The 19,756-nt window shown below is 36.2% G+C and overlaps 1 protein-coding gene across 2 annotated transcripts in view; it reads right to left on the bottom strand.

Annotated features, from left to right (window-relative positions):
- Positions 1 to 19,756, bottom strand: part of LOC127430664 (gamma-aminobutyric acid receptor subunit beta-2) — a 219,099-nt gene that overhangs the window by 8,627 nt on the left and 190,716 nt on the right. The window contains exons 7-9 of one of the 2 annotated variants that reach the window (XM_051680598.1): positions 9,499 to 9,651; positions 6,345 to 6,589; positions 4,193 to 4,333 (exon numbers count right to left, since the gene is read on the bottom strand). In XM_051680598.1, coding sequence (XP_051536558.1) covers positions 4,193 to 4,333; positions 6,345 to 6,589; positions 9,499 to 9,651 — 539 coding nt within the window. The remainder of the gene's footprint in view (positions 1 to 4,192; positions 4,334 to 6,344; positions 6,590 to 9,498; positions 9,652 to 19,756) is intronic. The other variant, XM_051680599.1, reaches the window with a different exon arrangement.

Here is a 19,756-nt window from a genome sequence, read left to right as displayed (position 1 = left end):
TATATATATATATATATTTAGTACACCTGGGTGACAAGGAACATTAACTTGTTCAGCCATGACTTTCTGTATGAGGTAACACACAGGCCAAATTCTCTTAGTTATCCATCACAATGGGTAAGACCAAAGAATAAAGTTATGATGTGCAGCAAAAGGTTGTTGAGCTTCAGAAAATGGGAAGTGGCTATAAGAAAATAGCTAAAGCATTGAAAATACCCATTTTCACCATCATGGCAATAATTAAGAAGTGCCAATCAACTGGAGATGTTAAGAATCGGCCTGAAAGAGTACGCGTGTCTATATTGTCTCCACGCATGGTGAGGAGGATGGTTCGAGTGGCCAAAATTCTCTAAGGATCACAGCTGAATAATTGCAGGAATTAGTTGGGTCTTGGGGTCAGAAAGTCACCAAAACTACAATCAGTCATCACCTACATCACTACAATTTGTTTGGGAGGGTTTCAAGAAAAAAAAAAGCCTCTGCTCTCATCCAACAACAAACTCAAGCATCTTCAGTTTACCAGACACTACTGGAACTTCAAATGGGACCAGGTTCTATGGTCAGATAAAACAAAAATTGAGCTTTTTGGCGCACACAGAGAGGTAGCCTTATGGAAAAGTACCTCATGCCCACTGTTAAATATGGTGGTGGATCTTTAATGTTGTGGGATTGTTTTTATGCCAGAACTCCTGGACATCTTGTTTGGATACATGGCATCATGGACTCAAATACCAACTGATAAAAAACCAAAACCTGACTGCCTCTGCCAGAAAGCTAAAAATGGGCTGTGGTTGGATCTTCCAGCAGGACAATTATCCAAAACATACATAAAAATCAATCAGCACAAAAATAGTTCACTGTCCACAAAATCAAGATACTGCCATGACCATCCCAGTCTCCTGACCTGAACCCCAAAGAAAATTTGTGGGTTGATCTGAAGGGGAGAGACCACCATGTGGACCTCTGAATTTGAAGGATCTGGAGAGATTCTGTATGGAGGAATAGTCTCAGATCCCTTGCCATGTGTTCTCCAACCTCATTAGGCATTATAGGAGAAGACCCAAAGCTGTTATCTTGGCAAAGGGAGGTTGCACAAAGTATTGAATACAAGGGTGCCAATAATTGTGTCACACATATATTTGACAAAAATATTTGTTTTTTTTTTATAAAACTTGTGTGTTTGGAATTGTTTGATATCTATTTGAGGATAGATTTTTGTGAATATTTTGAATGAAAGATCAAAATGATAATCAGTAAGGATATATTTTTCACAGCCTTCTTTTCTCATATTTACCAAGGGTGATAATATTTTTGGCCACAACTGTAAGTGTATAAGATTGGCCCAATCAATGACATGATTGGGACTACCTGTTAGGGCTAGGTGATACGCAAGAAATATTTTCACAATATTTTTATAGAAAAATATTGCGATATCCGTTTATATCATCAACACCTTGCCTAGTTCGGTGAATAGGTATTTATGGTTTATTGATTTTGCTTTAAATATAAAATTTTCTTTTTTCAAACGCAAAAAACAAAGAAAACAAAAATATTTATAAATTCAAATTGCACTTTAAAGAAATGAAAAAGCAATTAAAATTAATGATATGATCAAAAAAATCATATTTAACCAGTAATCAACTCCCCAAATTCAATTCCGTTTAGTGCTACTAATTGCATATGCATAGCTTTTCATATGTTAAACACGTTAAAAACTTATGTTTTTGTATGTCTGGATAGATGCCGGAATGTACAGTATGGACATACTGACAGCATCTAAAACTTAAACATTGAGTTAGAAACACAAATTATTTACAAATCATTTGTAAATACAATAACATAATGATACAATATTATTTAAATATTCATGGACTTGATAAGGATGGCTAAATGTAAAATGACTTGCGTTTTAGATGCTGTCAATATATCAGTACTGTATGTTTCAGTGTCTATGTAAATGGAAGCAAATATATGTGTGCTAGAACCATGCATTACATAATAATAAATATGAGTACTCATGAGATCACATTAAAATTACACACTTCACCTTTTTACTTAACCTTATTTTAATTTTCTTGTCTTGTAACTTTATTTTTTTATTTTTTTATTTTTTTTTACATTTGTTGCATATTTTTTCATTAGAGAATAACAGATTGATTTCTAAAGGCAACCTTGGCTACTTTTTGGTGTGATAAAATACAGAATTCATCAGCATTAAAATCTGTCAAATTGACATGATATAAACATGCAAACTTACCCATTGCTTTTTACAAATTTTGGCATTTACAATGCAATATTTTACACAGATGTGACAAACCAAGAAACTGCCAGTAACACAGCCTTATGGAAATGAGTTGGTATAGATGGAGATGTAAGGTGAGGGATGGTATGGTGGTACACAGCTCGATGGAAGACATTTTCAACTACAGTTTTTCTATTTTAAGCCAAATAATAGAGCATCATGTTGAATGTTTAAGCCATAGGTAGAGATATCTCAAAAATAAATGTTCAGTTGTTTTCCCTTCAGTTCCACCATTAAATCTTTGAAACATTATAGAGTTTCAATAGTCATTGCAATAAATAGTTGCTGCAATAGTATACTGTAGTAAGTTGTAAACATTTGTTTTTGTTAGTGGTTTAGAGGGAAAAGAGAGATGATGATGGAAATGGAGAAACAAAAGTTTGTGCTCTTAAAGGAATTATTCAGGAACCCTACACACCCTCCACCCCCCCCCCCCCCCCAAAAAAAAAGAAAAAGAAAAAAAAGGCAACATTTACTCACCCTCATGTCATTCCAAACCCTTATGACTTTCTTTCTTCTGTACAACAAAAAAAAATAGTTATTTTGAAAAGGTTCCTGGCTGCTCTTTTCCACACCATGAAAGTGGATGGAGATTGGGGCTGTAAAGCTCCCAAATGACCAAAAAAACAAAAACAAAAAAAAGTTCTAAACAATTGTTCATCAATATTTCTATGCTATACGTGCCTACAAATGCACGTTACCACAGTAACTATGGCAACACTGAGTTCCATGTGAATAAATGAAGCATCATGTTGGTAATAAACCACGCACAAACATTATAGTGACACAGAAACGCACAGGTCTTTTTGCGTGTTATATTCGTAATTATTTCATGCAGTGTTATAGATTAAGAAAAAATATTTAAAGGTTGCTTGGTTACAGTGTGGATTTGTAGTTCATTTCTACACTCTGTTTGAACTGAACCTAAAAATAAATTGATACAAATATACGTATGTTACATAATGTTCACAACTCAATTTTAACTAAATTAATAGTAACTGCATTTCGCCTTTACACATACACTACCGGTCAAAAGTTTTGAAACACTTACTAATGCTTTATTTTATATATATATATATATATATATATATATATATATATATATATATATTTTTTTTTTTTTTTCCTGCACATTTTAGAATAATAGTAAAGTCATTAAAACTATGGAATAACATAAATGGAACTATGGGAATTATGTTGTGACTAAACAAAATCCAAAATAAATCAAAACTGTGTTATATTTTAGCATCTTCAAAGTAGTCACCCTTTGCCTAGAATTATCAGACATGTACTCTTGACATTTTCTCAACCAACTTCTTGAGGTATCACCCTGGGATGCTTTTTAAACAGTATTGAAGGAGTTCCCATCTATGTTGGGCACTTATTGGCTGCTTTTCTTTATTATTTGGTCCAAGTCATCAATTTCAAAAACTTTTTTTTCTTTTTTAATTAAATTTTAGTTTTATAATGAAATAAATTAATATGGTGGCACAATTAGATTTTTGTCTACAAAACTAATTTCAAACATTTAAGCATACGCCTTCAGATCAAAAGATTTTGAAGATCATGAGAAACATTTCAGTCAAGTGTTTCAAAACATTTGACCAGTAGTGTATTTCAGGTCTTCTGAGGTTATACAATAGTTTTGTGTAAGATACAGACATAAATTTAAGTTGTTATTCACTAAAATCATGCCCTCAAATATGGAGCCTTTAGATGTGTTGCAGAAGAAATTCAGTCATACTGGTTTGAAACGACATGAGAGTAAGTCATTTTTTGGTTGAACCTATTCCTTTAAGAAGAGAAAAACAAGGTATTGTAAAAAAGCTGGGTCTTAAAATAATTTGGCGCATTGTATGCCATAACTCTGAACTTTTTTATCCCCAGTACCTTATTTTTTGAATCGCCTAGTCCTAATGCTGCATCGTCCACAAAGATTGGTTCCCACATGGAGTCATGTGCGTCAATATCCCTCTGTTTCATTCTGGCATATAGAGTATCGTCTCTCTCAACTACATTTCCCATCAACCACTGAAAACATACAACATAAGCACTGTCAAAGCAGTCACTTTTCAAGAGAGATGGTGACATATACTGCCTTATCTTTTCAAGGCAGGTTTTCCACATTGGGTTTAAGAGTGTGAGGCAATTCTGGCATTTTGTGGATTATGCCTCAAAAAAAATTACGTCCCTAACTCCAAACTAAAGTAGAGGGTCTTCCTGCCATAAGGTCTCCATAACATCCTGAAACACTCAAATAACAAATAATTCAAAAACCAAAAATATTGGCCAGTAGATTGCTCAATCTATGTATATATGCTATGATTATATAGTATATATAAGCAACTAAAATTATCACTACAATGATAATGTTTTTTTTTTTTTTTTTTTTTTTTTTTAATCCTCTGAATATTGTACACATAAGCAAGCATTTTAACTGTGCCTAAAATACTGCCATTGTAGACTGGATCATTTGGATCATTCTGTTGCTTAAAGACCCCAATAAAATTAGTTTATGTCTGTTAGCTTTAAGGCCATGTTACTGTATGGTACTGTGCTCAAAAAAATGATGAAATAAACTTTATATATATATATATTATTATTATTATTATTATTTTATTTTTTCAAATAATCTGCTGGTAATCATACCACATATGTGTGGTAGTGGTGGCTCTCGGTGGATTCTGCCCTTTGTAAAATAAACAAGCAAAAGGCTTGATTGACAGCAAATATTAAAATCAATGCACTTCACACTTCATTATGTACTTCCACCCCCAAACACACACCTGATGTCTCCAACAGCCAAACTAACCTCCAAACACGGAAATATACCCACCCACACACACTGCAGTCAGAAATGTATAACTGTGTACAGGAAAAAAACTGCTTCAATTCTCAAATAAACACATACTCTAAATGTATGGATTTCATAGGGATCTCTCATTTCAGTTGCCATAAAAATCACGTCAGGCGTTGAAATTACAGTGGACATATGAAAACAGACTAGACAAAACAATCAAAACAACCATTGAAAAAACACTTATATGTTTACTGCATGTACAAAATGAGTGTGAGCAATTTTCTCAAAATTCTATATGTTTATTGAACAACACTTTTATATAACAGAAACGCTATAATGTTATCATTTATTTTTATAACTGTGTGTTTCTTCAACTATGGGCACTTTTAAGTTCCAGAGATTGATTTTTATGAAAACTAACAGATCTAAACTGCTTTTTTTTTTGTTTTTGTTTTTTTAGTTATAAGGTCATCTCATTCAAAATTTCATCGATTCAGTCATTAGACTCAGTAGGCCTCCAGAAGCCTAAAGAGACCAAGCTCATGATTTTAAGCCAAACCTTTCAGAATTTGTATGCAAAAAAGATATTTTTCATATTTCTTGACAAGTAGGTGGCACTGTGTCCAAACTGTTCAGGTACTGTCAGGACATGATCACTATGACATATACCAAGTTTTGTTTCAATACGCCAAAGCGTTGAAATGATATAGCTTCTTGACCTCTTTGGCGTGCTCGCTGAAAAATTTGTTGGTGTGTTACACAAGAACGGTTTGGTCTTTCAGAAAGCTTTTAATAACTTTTGGTCTTCATTCTCTGTAGATCATCTGGGCCAATTTGGAGCAAATCTGATTAACGCTTTAGGAGGAGTTAGATTTCTTTTTTTTTTTTTTTTTTTAAATAAAAAAAAACACGGTAAATCGTGTTGGATGGCAATTGTAACCATGGTATCCATTTGACTCAACATGGGCCAAGGAATCAGATGAAAAAGGTCTTTTACTTCTAGGCCATTCAGTTGAAGTTAACTTAAGTATAATTAAAGTTTCATTATGTTAATTCTGTAAAGCATAAACAAAAGTGTAACTTTGACTTTTTAGACATTGTCAGAGGACAAATTTAATAAACTAGTAAGAATGCCCATAGAAACACCTAATTCCCCAAGTTACTTTATAATTGTTATTCTAAAGTAGTTACTTTAGATCACCTTACAGACACATTGAAAATTGTCAGCAATTTTAAACATACTTTGTTGGGATCCAATCTCATTTTCTCATTGTTGGCTGTGATGGCTTTCTCCGCTGCTTTTTTCTGCCGCTGAGGTCCCCTGCCAAAGAAGATGTAGTTGACAAGCGCATACTCCAGAAGAGCCAGGAAAACAAAGACGAAACAGCCCATCAGGTACATGTCGATGGCTTTGACGTACGGGATCTTTGGAAGAGTTTCCCGCAAGTGTGTGTTGATGGTGGTCATAGTGAGTACAGTGGTGATCCCTACAGACAAGAAAGATTCATTTTTAAGGGTGTCGCCATATTTGATTTGAGCTCTGTTTACAGAAGTTTATCAGTGATTTGATTTGAGAGTGAATAACAGCTTTGATTGTCATTTGATTGTGTATAGAAGACTAGGAATCTGACACACAGTTCACATGAGTTAGTTTTACAATCACTGTAATTAAAGAAAGATATTATTCACTCTCAAATCTAATCATTGATCAACCCCTGTAGACAGAGCACAAATAAAAGATGGCGACACGTCTGGTAACATCAAACCTCAATTAGAGGTTCATATGCCTTCTGAAATCTTTGAATATGACATAAGTCACACGGACTACATTTATGACACTTAGGGATCCTTTTATAGGGCTTTTAACCCTTTTAAAGGGAGTCACTATTAGTGTTGAGTGTAATCTGATTACAAAGTCAATCGTTACTGTAATCTAATAACTTTTCAAAAGTCTTAAGGAAAAACAAACTTTTCTATGAAAGGTGTATTAAATGTAACAAGTTAAATGTAACATAATTAAGTAATCAGCAAAGTAATCTATTGACAAATTCATTAGTTATGGTAATCTATTTACTTCAAAAAGTCAAATAGTAGTGTAATTCTGTAGTAGTTGCATTTTCAATTCTTGGAATCAGATTACAGTTACAAGCTGTCTGTTTAGATTTGTTAAGGGGAAAAAAAACTTTTCCCATTTGAAAAGTGTATTAGAAAGTAAGTTAAAAGTAACTATTAGTAATGTGATTACTTTTAATGATGCAATCAATGAAGTAATCCAATTACAATTTTAGAAGTCATTAGTAACTTGTAGTGGGTTACTTTAATAACTTGCCTAACACTGGTCACTATCAACTGCTGTTAAAACATATTCTTTTGGGTTCCACAGCAGAAAGAAAGTCATATTTTCATTTTTGGGTGAACTATCCCTTTAACAACATTTCACCCTGCACTCTTTGGCAGCTAAGTGGTGCAAATGTAATTTGTATATGGGACCAATACAGCACAACAGATTCCCTCCTACTCCTGGCTCATGATTGTGGCTATATCAAATCAATAGGCAGACATGCATACACCATTCTATATTTGTTTTTCAGCCAAATGCCTAATGATTCTAAACAGTATGTACCTTAAACACTAACATACATCTGCTTAGTTTTAATATTCACTTTGTCATCTCCTATTATTGCCACCAATCCCTCTCTCTGCTTCCTGTTAAAATGCTACAACAGTTTTCTCTCATGTGGATGAATGTGGCCAGGCCAGACTGCAATCAGAAAGAGTGCTCTGTTATTCACAATGAGAACGCAGCACACCGCTGCCTACCATCAGCCTTACATAATCAATGATGACAGGGAAAAACTGGAGGCTTACACAAAAAGGAAAAATTGAGAGAGGTAGAAAATTGCTCTGTTCCAAAACCTAGTGAGCTGCCTACATAGGAAGCATTTGAATGACAGGCGTGCTCCAGATGCAAAGGCTGTGCCAAAAGGTGATTTATGCGGCCTTTAAGATACCTTTTTTTGGCCAAATTTAAGGGCAGCATCACATGTAGCCTATCCTCCCTTTTTTTTTTTTTTCCATGGTGAAAAATCATCCATGGTGGTGGATGAAAGCAGAGAAATGTTGATTTCACATGTATAATTCATACAATAATCACAAATATTGATAAAAAAAACTGTTCAATTTAAGTAGACATGGACTATTTCATGCACTATTGGTGTATGTTTAATATATATATTAGAATTTATGCTGAAAATATATATTTTTTTAATAATTTTTCATAATATTTTAATTAATACCAAAAATCATAATGGTCCTAAAACAGGCTTCATTTTCTTTATAGAAATTATAATTTCTCATTGTATCTTTTGATTTAGGGTGAAATATAACCCAAATGTATTTTCATTCCATATGAACCAACATAACTTAACTGATCTGCAAGATGTGTTTAATATCTGTCTAAATGAATAACATTTTATACATCTTTAAAATAGTGTTTGAATATTTAATTAGTTTGGTCTTTTACAGTTTAATGATGCGGTTTTTTGTTTTGTTTTGTTTTTACTAAATTTAAATAAAATGATTCCGAAATATTGAAAAAAATGTGTGTGTGTGTGTGTGTGTGTGTGTGTGTGTATATATATATATATATATATATATATATATATATATATATATATATATATATATACTGTATATTTGTGCTTAAAGCATGAAATATGATCCAAATATGTTGTATCTAAATAAATGCTATCTTACTAGATCTACTCAATGTGTCTGATACCTGTATATGTTTCAATTTTATGTCTTTAAAAATATCTGAATATTTAATTAGTTTGATCTGTTATAGCTTAACAAATTTTTGGCATTTTGCTCATTTATTTAACAAAAATATGTTATTTATTTATTTTTTAATAAGGTTTTATGACTGTGGCAGGGCGGAGGGTGGGGCCGGGTCGTGATTCTGCACACCCGGCCCCTAATAAGGCTGATTAAGCCCGAGTGGGATAAGGCCGACCGGAGACGGCAGTGCGACAGAGAGAGAGTTACGGACAGCTGTCCGACACCTGTGTGTGTGTTTGTCTTTTTGGTTAAGTTTCTAATTAAATTATCATTTATACTGTCAAGCCGGTTCTCGACGCCTCCTTTCCATTGAGCTGTGTTACAATGACAAAACATAAAAATGATCTGTACGTTTTACAGTAATGATAATTTACTATAAATTAAATAAAAAGGTCTTAAAATAGGTTTAATTTTATTGATGCAAAATACAATTTCTTATTGTTTCTTTAGATTTTTGGGGTGAAATATGACCCAGATATGCTTTTGTTCCATATAAACCAAATGAAATGCTCTTTTAACGGATGTACTAGATAGCTTTCATTTGGTCTGCACGTACCTAAAGCAACCCTGGCAGCAGATGCATCATAGTTGATCCAGAAGGACACCCAGGACAGGATTGTGATCAGAATGGAAGGCATGTAGGTCTGCAGAATGAAGTAGCCAATGTTTCTCTTAAGCTTGAAGCTCAGGGAGAGACGAGGGTAGGAACCTAGATGAAAATAGCCCAGCAATGAGATCACTCTCTATAAGGCAGATTTATACAATCTTTTTATACAGTTCAGTCATGACAACTCTCTGAATAAATTTAGTGCTAATATAGATATGACAGTTGATAAGATTTGGTCTTGGTGAACTAGATATGCCACGCTGTTGCTGCTGCAGAGTAAGTGCGAAGACTTGCTACTGCTAGAAAATACACAGACATACTGTGATGAGCATGTGAGACATGCTGCTGCACAATTAAACATACGTACAATCCCCTTGAAGCAGATTTAGACAAGTGGTGCTGAGGAGGAGGGGGGTTTAAAAGAAAAACTCTCAAAGCTGTGCAATTTAAACAACTGAGCAATTTAAATATTTGAAAAAGAGAAAGTGTGCAAGTTGATTGGCTAACATATTACATGTCAAAGAACCTATCAGATTAAATGCTCGCCAGTTGGCCTAACAAATTACATGTCAAAGAGCCGAATGGCTAACTGTCCATTTTCTCGATGACTGAAGCACTTTGTAAGCCCTATTTAGTAGGCCTATTTTAAAATTATTTTACAATTTACAATCATTAGTAGTAGTAGTATTAAACACATTGTAGGCCTACTGCTGCACTGCATTAAGCAAATAAATTCTGTCAAATAGATTCTGTCTTAATTGAAGTGATTTGGATTTTTAGAAAAGTTCTGAAGAAAAGTTTTTATTTATGCAATACCGTGAAAACTGTTCCATGAAACCGTAACATCCCTAGTATCCACTTTCTGTATGAATGCTAAGGAGATCACATAAAATAAGGGCATCAAACCCTGATTCTAGACCATATAAAATATTCACACATGTACATGGCGACTTTCTTTAAGCTGATAGGATGAAAGCCATGCTTGAACATATGCAGTCTAATGGGAAGTAGTTGTAGCTTAAACTACCTAATCTGGCAGAAGCTGGTGTCAAGTTTGCTTTTTCCTGGCTAGAATTCAAGTAAAGGCACTAGTTTGGGACTATTGAACATCTAACAGAGGTTACAGTCCACTGAATCGGTGTGATGTCTCATTTTCATATAATGTGTTTTGGCATATACTGTGCACCCACTATATGTAAATGCAAGGAGATGGACATAATAACATGTTCAATGTTGCATCCTATACATACTGTATGCTTGAAGGGAGGCACACTGAGAAAAAAGGACATCTTTTCATTTGCCAATGCATCATTGTCCTTTAAGATCAATGCAATGAAAGTCACTTTGGTGCATTTGAATGGAAGTAGGGTTTAATTTGTGTTTAATATACTGCAACCCCAGTGATTTGTTTCTGCTTGTCCATCAGGTTGGAATCCACTCTTCTGAGGGTCAGACATAGTTAGTCAGTATTGCATGCTATATCACATTGGCAGCAGTAGAGGAAGTAAGACTCCATGCAGTGTGAAAGGCTGGACAAGAGGAATGTTGGCGGCAAAGATGAGGAATGCATGAATATAATTTATATAGTCAGAATCTTAGACCGCCTTCAGAATTCATGTACTGTTCTTTTTACATTTTGTTCAGTGTCATATGACCCCTGACTTACCCATCGGAATTTCTCTCTCTCTCTCTTTTGTTTTAAGCTATATAGGACCTCACTGTACCTACTGTATAGATTGACCTACATCTTGGCCTTGTAAAGGCGGAATAACAGCTAAATTGCACAAATATTGCACACCAAGAATGCATTGTCCCAACACCATGTTTCACTAAAAGATCAAAATATCTCAAGCCCTGAAGATCAATTCTGAAGACATTAGGATGGTGTATGCTTATTTTGTTTTATTTGCACAGGCTATCAAGTTTCACATTGTCTTTTAGAATGTATACTGGTGATGGATTAGCTGATGCACTGTAACAAAAGTGTAAAAGCATCACACTCTCGTAACAATAAGTCCCTATAGTAACCGTTTGCCTGCCTACTAAACATCCTTCTTGGTCCATTGCCTGCACACCAATCATATTGGGAAGTCATGGGAAGTCGACATGTTGCTACCAAGAGTTTCAGTACAAAGTGTACTTCAGTTTTTACACATACACTACCCATCACTCGGACTGATCATGAAGGCACATGGCTTTTCCTATCTGCTATGCAGATTATACACAGCTCAGTCTGTTCGAGCTCGATGACCCCACCATTTCAGCTCATATCTTAGCCTGCCTCTCTAAAATCTCGGCCTAGATGAAGAAACACAACCTTCAGATCAACCTTGCCAAGACAGAACTTCTGGTGACCAATGTCAAGATAGCTGTTGACCACAACCTCATAATTCATCTTGGTTTAACAATAGTAACCCCAAGCAGTACAGCCAGGAACCTTGAAGTGGTGTTTAATGACCTGCTAAACTTCACTGGCCACATCTTATCAATCACACACTAATTACAACATAAGGAAAATCAGACCCTTCCTGTTGGAATATGCACTGCAGCTCCTGGTTCAAGCTCTTGTCATATCAAGACTTGACTACTGCAATGCTTTGATGGCCGGCCTCCCCACTAGCACAATTAAGCTACAACAATCGGTCCAGAACGTAGTGACGCATCTGGTCTTTAACCTATCAAAGAGGGCTCAAGTCACTCCCATCATTGTTGGCTTTTGTACGATGAATTGCTTCTGTTCCTCATATTGTAAAACACTTTGGATAGAAGTGTCAACTAAATGAATAAATGTAAATGTATAAGATAATGGACTATTTCTCTTTCGGAGTTAGAGTCATAAATATGTCTTTACAGACCTTCAGACTCGATTTATACAAACCTCCTCACACACACTCTTGACATGCACATCTACTGTTGTTGTTTCCACCTTCGTCTCTTGGTTAGGTTTAGGTGTAGTGGTGCAGCCCTATTTTATATTGTTTATAAGTGGTTAAGTATAAAAAAAAAACTAATTGCAGTTGAAAATGCAATATAAATGCAAAGATTGACAAGTTTGTGACAGAATCGTCTGAACTGAGAAGAGAACAGAATTACAAGGACATTTTGCATGATGCAGGCAAAATGTCGCTACAGTGATGTCTTTGTCATGAGATGGTCTGTTAAAAGACATAGGGCAGGGTCCAAATAAACACTTGTCAAGTGTCAGATATGGCAATCAAAAATTGGCTTTGGCCAATAAAACATTTAACAGTAAATTAAACTGGCCAGTTGGCAGGGGACTTTATTAGAAACTGCAACATAATGCATGGTTTAACCTAGTTTCGTTTGATATGCCGCTTTAAAAAATCCATTCATTTTTCACACGTCAGCGCGCTGACAAACATGAAGTCCACATATGTGGAAAATGGGATCATTTTTCCTTAAAAGTAAAAAATAAAAAAGGTATTTTGAATAATTTTCAAATGTAACATCTGAGTAATTTTGCTTCATTTTAATATACATTTTGTTATATTTTCTTTTGTTATCACTGTACAATACAGTTCAATTCATTAACATTAGTAAATGCATTCCTATATTTACTATGCATTTTCACATTGAGAATAAATGTATTCATGCAAAAGCTGACAAATGTTGCTTTCAGAGGCTTTAAATGGAGTTAGGATGAAAATAAGTTGCATTTCTAATTGTTCTGAGACCAGTGCAGAAGTCATTCACTAAATAGAGAGCAAAGGAGCAAGGGTGCATCCTATAGCTTTCTATGCAGCTAAGTGCATTCACTCCTAAAATCCAACCAAATGTTCAATTTCAGGCTGCAGATGATTTTTGGACCACTCAACATTTTTGGCAGACATGGGACATTGGTAATCAGTACATAGATTCAGAATTTTATAACGCAACATTTTATTTTAATATGGTTGGCAGTAAAATGATGATGCTGGCCATTATTTTTAATTAGAATTATTTATTCAACTTTATAGAAAATCAGCTGTAATGTCGGTAACATCTCAGAAACATGAATAAACAACACTCCTGTACACATAATAAAATATTTGATGAAATTTTTTTTGACTTTCTATAGCTTGGTATTACTTAGCATTTCACAACTTAGTCCTACTGTCCACATATGTGGACATACATTTTTAGGAAAACTATTAGCTCTAGAATTTATTTATTTATTTTGCTTGTTTATTAACTGATACTACTTACAGATAAAAAAAAAAAAATTAAAAAAAGGAAATGGAAAATGCACACAGCAGTCACACGGGGGTCTCAGGAGGTTAAATAGAGTTCAGTAATGACAACTCTCTGAAAGATTTAGCATGTTAATGTGGGTATAATATATTGATAGGATTTTAGTTTCGGTTGACTAGATCTGCTACACTGGTGCTGCTGCTGCAGAAGAGCAAGTACAGGGACTTGCTACTGGTAGAAAATACACAGACATAATGAGCTAGCATGAGGACATGCTGCTGCTGCACAATTAGATATACATACAATCCACCCATGGCAGATCTAGACAGTGGAGCTGGGGAGGTGGAGTGTTTCAGAGAAAAATTTGTGACCCTGTGAAACCGCAACTGAGAAATGTACACTACCGGTCAAAACCTTTGAAACACTTGACTGAAATGTTTCTCATGATCTTAAAATTCTTTTGATCTGAAGGCATATGCTTAAATGTATGAAATTAGTTTTGTAGACAAAAATATAATTGTGCCACCATATTAATTTTATATTAATTTATTTCATTATAATACTAAAATTTAATAAAATAAAAAAAAGTTTTTGAAATTGATGACTTGGACCAAATAATAAAGAAAAGCAGCCAATAAGTGCCCAAGATAGATGGGAACTCCTTCAATACTGTTTAAAAAGCATCCCAGGGTGATACCTCATGAAGTTGGTTGAGAAAATGTCAAGAGTACATGTCTACAAATTCTAGGCAAAGAAGAAGAAGAAGAGAAGAATGAGCTTTATTGCCAAGTGTGCTTACACATACAAGGAATTTGTCTTGGTGACAGGAGCTTCCAGTGTACAACAATACAAAACAGCAACAAGACTTAAAAAATATTTAAAAATTTAATAAAAAATAAATATTCAAAAGAAAAGAAAGTATATAAAGAATACACAATAGACAATATATATATATATATATTATATATATATATATATATATATATATATATATATATATATATATATATATATATATATATATACACACATACATACATACACAGACACACACATACACTTACGTAGTGCAAATCTAATTACAAATCGGTTATATACAGTGCAAGGGAATGTAATGGCAGAAGAGGTTGGATGTGTTGGATAATATAAAAAGACTAAGCTGTATATTGCACATTAATTACTGCTCAATGGGGCAGTTTTAACTGTTCATTAGAAGGATAGCCTGAGGGAAAAAAAAACTGTTCCTGTGCCTGATGGTTCTGGTGCACAGAGCTCTGAAGCGTCGGCCAGAAGGCAACAGTTCAAAAATGTAGTGGGCAGGGTGAGTGGGGTCCAGAATGATTTTTCCAGCCTTTTTCCTCACTCTGGAAGTGTATAGTTCTTGAAGGGAGGGCAGGGGCAACCAATAATCCTCTCGGCAGTCCGAACTGTCCTTTGTATTCTCCTTATATCCGATTTCGTAGCTGAACCAAACCAGACAGATATTGAAGTGCAGAAGACAGACTCAATGACTGCTGAGTAAAACTGTAGCAGCAGTGCCTGTGGCAGGTTGAACTTCCTCAACTGGCGAAGGAAGTACAACCTCTGCTGGGCCTTTTTCACAATGGAGTCAATGTGGGTCTCCCACTTCAGGCCCTGTGAGATAGTAGTGCCAAGGAACCTGAGTGACTCCACTGCTGCCACAGTGCTGTTTAGAATGGTGAGGGGGGACAGTGTTGGGGTGTTCCTCCTAAAGTCCACAATCATCTCCACCATTTTAAGCGTGTTCAGCTCAAGGTTGTTTTGATTGCGCCAGACAGCCAGCTGTTTAACCTCCCTTCTGTATGCAGACTCATCGTCATCTCGGATGAGGCCGATGACAGTGGTGTCATCTGCAAACTTCAGGAGCTTGACAGAGGGGTCCTTGGTGATGCAGTCATTGGTGTAGAGGGAGAAGAGTAGTGGGGAGAGCACACAACCCTGGGGGGTACCAGTGCTGATTGTACAGGTACTGGAAGTAAATTTCCCCTGTCTCACAAGCTGCTACCTGTCCGTCACTGACAGATAGATTTGGGAACAGAGAGTTGGTGTAATTTAGTCCGGAGAATAGCTGGGATGATGGTGTTGAAAGCCGAACTGAAGTCCACAAAAAGGATCTTTGCATATGTCCCTGGTCTGTCCAGATGTTGAAGGATATGATGCAATCCCATATTGACTGCATCACCAAACACCTGTTTGCTCGATAAGCAAATTGAAGGAGATCTAGAAAGGGTCCAGTGATGTCCTTCAGGTGGGCCAACACCAGTCTCTCAAATGACTTCATGACCACAGATGTCAGGGCGACAGGTTTGGTTTCTTTGGGACAGGAATGATGATTGAGCATTTGAAGCAGCAGGGAACTTCACCCTGCTCCAGTGATCTATTGAAAATCAGTGTGAAGATGGAGGCCAGCTAGTTAGCACAGGATTTAAGATATGCAGGTGAAACGCCATCTGAGCCTTGTGCTTTCCTTATCTTTTGTTTTCGAAAGACATGGCACACATCATCTTCACAGGTCTTAAGTGCAGGTTGAGTAGCAGGAGAGGGGAGGAGGGGGGCTGCAGGAGGTGTTGGTGTTTGTGTGAAGTGAAGTGAAGGTTAGAGCGGGTGTGGGGTGTGAGATTGGGCCTTTCAAATCTACAGTAGAAAATATTCAGGTCATCGGCCAGTTGTTGGCCCACCACAGGGTTGGGGGTAGGAGTCCTTTAATTCGTAAGTTGTTTCATGCCACTCCACACTGATGCAGGGTCGTTAGCTGAAAACTTGTATCTTCTTTTAGCCACTCTGATTTCCTTATTCAGTGTGTTCCTGGCCTGATTGTACAAGACTTTATCCCCACCCCTGTAAGCATCCTCTTTGGCCTGATGAAGCTGCCTGAGTTCTGCTGTAAACCATGGTTTGTCGTTGTTAAACGTTAAATAAGTCCTAGTAGGGATGCACATATCCTCACAGAAACTGATATATGATGTAACAGTATCTGTGAGCTCATCCAGATTGGTGTCTGCAGCCTCAAAAACACTCCAATCAGTGCAGTCAAAGCAGGCTTGTAGTTCCAGCTCTGCTTCATTGGTCCACTTACTACAGACCTTACTACAGGCTTAGCAGATTTTTGTTTCTGTCTGTAGTTTGGAAGAAGATGAACTAGACAGTGATCAGAGAGTCCCAAAGCTGCTCTAGGGACAGAGCGATATGCATCCTTTATTGTTGTATAGCAGTGTTCCAGTATATTTCTGTCTCTGGTTGGGTGTGTAATGTGCTGTTTGTATTTGGGCAGTTCACGTGTGAGGTTTGCTTTGTTAAAATCCCCAATAATAATAATAACTGAGTCCGGGTATTGTTGTTCAGTGTCTGTGATTTGATCAGCCAGCTGTTGCAGTTTGGCGCGATGTAAACACCAGAATAAACAAGGAAAACTCCCGCGGCAAGTAGAAAGGCTTACAATTAATAAAGAGCGCTTCCAAATTAGGACAGCACATCTTCTTTAACATTGTTACATCTGTACACCAATTTTCATTGATGTAAAAGCATGATCCACCTCCTCTCGCTTTCCCCGTTAACTCCGCAATGTGATCCACTCTGAACAGCTGGAAGCCCAGCAGATGTAATGCGCTGTCCGGAGTGGCTTCACTCAGCCAGGTTTCTGTGAAGCACAAGGCAGCAGAGGTTGAAAAGTCCTTGTTTGTGCGGGTGAGGAGATGTAGTTCATCCGTTTTGTTAGGAAGAGAGCAGAGATTCGCTAGACGAATACTCGGCAGCACTGTTCGAAAACCTTGCCGACAGAGTTTGACCAGCACGCCTGCTCGTCTCCCTCGCTTGCGTCTCTTGAACAATACAGCCGCGCCTCCAACTAAAATGTCCAGCAAAACGTCTGAATATTCAAAAAACGGGAAAAGATTGTCTGGTATATGCTGTCGAATGTTCAGCAGTTCGTCTCTGGTAAAACTGACTGGAAAAAGATTACTAAACACAGGACAAACAAACAAAAACAACTAAACAACTGGAGCACTCCACACTGAGGTGGCCATCCGCGGCACCATCATGATGATAAAAAAAAAAAAAAAAATCATCCCCAAAAGGTGACCAAAGGGTGACTACTTTGAAGATGCTAAAATATAATACAGTTTTGATTTATTTTGGATTTTGTTTAGTCACAACATAATTCCCATAGTTCCATTTATGTTATTCCACAGTTTTGATGACTTTACTATTATTCTAAAATGTGAAGAAAAAAAATTATAATAAAGAATGAGTGTGTTTCAAAACTTTTGACCAGTAGTGTATATGTTAGACAAAGAGAGTACAAGAATTGATTTACTACCCAATTGCATGTCAAAGGACCCATAAGCTTGCACCATGTGAGCCGACATATTGGCTTGACATATCACATGTGAACAAGCTGTTTTGCTAACAGATAACAAGTCCAAAGAATCTATCAGCTTGCACGACGTAGAGTTTCATGCCTGAACTTTAGTCATTTTGTAAACATGATAATCTTACCCTTGATTCAAATCAGAACCAAACAATCAGTCTTATTAACAAAACATCTGATGAGACTCATACATCCTCTAACTATAAGTTAGAGGATGCACTATTTTCCACCTGAAAATGTACCAAAAGAATTTTATCTAGGGGATGCCTAAAGTTTTTCTTTTTTCTTTTTCAGCCTCCATGTGGCAAAACGTGCAATATTCCTCACATTATTCCACCAACATAGAAATATGATGAACAAAATGTCAATAGGTCTTCAAGTTATATGAGAATTACAGTACAGTTTCACAGAGAGTCGAAGTCTCATGTCGTATATATGCTGTATGACCATTAAAAAAATATTTATGGTGGTAAATGTTCAACATTGAAAGGTGTGGCAAGTTCATTTTGGGCCCTGGTCACAGTTCAGATGAAGAAATTAGATAATAGATAATTGAGCTTTACAAACTGAACCTGAAGAAATCACAGCATTGGAATATATCATCTCCATGGCAACTTTCTCTTCAGTAAATACTGTAAATATCACACTATAAATAGAGGTCTGTGTCTGAGCTTCAGTATTCCTGGAGAAGACTTGAGGATGAGCACTATTACCAAAGCAATTCAGACATTTAGCAAGCATAAAAATACACATTTGCTTTAATGTTTTTTGGACATAAGTAGTTCCTCAACTGGTAGAACATGGTGCAAGCAAATACATGGGATAGATTCCAAGAGAACACACATACTGATAAAACATACATCTTGAATTTACTGTCAAGTCATTTTGGATAAAAGCATCTGCTAAATGCATAAATGTAAGGATTCTAGATTACCACAAAACATCATAATGGAGGAAAAAAAGTCTTGAAAGGTTTTCCATCTCAATTGGCACATAGGCTAGATGACACAGTGTTCTCGTTAAAAACCTTGCAGGAGCTGTTAAACATTAGTCAATAGTCTGTCTTCATGTCATTGACATGCTGAGCCAAACACAGTTTCCAAAGATTGCATCTACAACCTCTTGACTTTCTTGCATGACAAATTCATGAATATGAAAGTTTATTCAATGAATAAATCAAGCAGTCACACAACATTTTGCTAAATTACTTATAAGAACACTCTGTTTCTTGTTTTTTAGTATGCATTTTCTTGCTTTCAGGCCAGGGTGACTTCCTGTAACCGCTGGGGTGTCCACCCTCCACACTCTTCACTATGTAACAATACTAGTTTTGAATTCTATGCTATTACTACAATGCAACCCACAAACATACATGTTGTTGTCATCTATCGCCCTGCAGGTCAGCTGACAAACTTTCTTGAGGAGTTGGATGTCCTGCTGTCCTCCTTGCCGGAGGATGGTAGGCCACTTGTGGTACTTGGTGATTTCAACCAAGACAAGCCCCAGGCCACTGAATTGAATACTCTCCTGGCCTCATTTGACTTGGAAAAACTACACACCACAGCAACTCACAGATAGGGCAACCAGCTGGACCTCATCTTTACACATAACTGTACCAACTCAAATATT

This window comes from Myxocyprinus asiaticus, chromosome 40 (genome assembly GCF_019703515.2).
Source record: "Myxocyprinus asiaticus isolate MX2 ecotype Aquarium Trade chromosome 40, UBuf_Myxa_2, whole genome shotgun sequence".
NCBI classification, from domain to species: domain Eukaryota; kingdom Metazoa; phylum Chordata; class Actinopteri; order Cypriniformes; family Catostomidae; genus Myxocyprinus; species Myxocyprinus asiaticus.
This window is presented reverse-complemented; position numbering and strand designations above follow the sequence as displayed.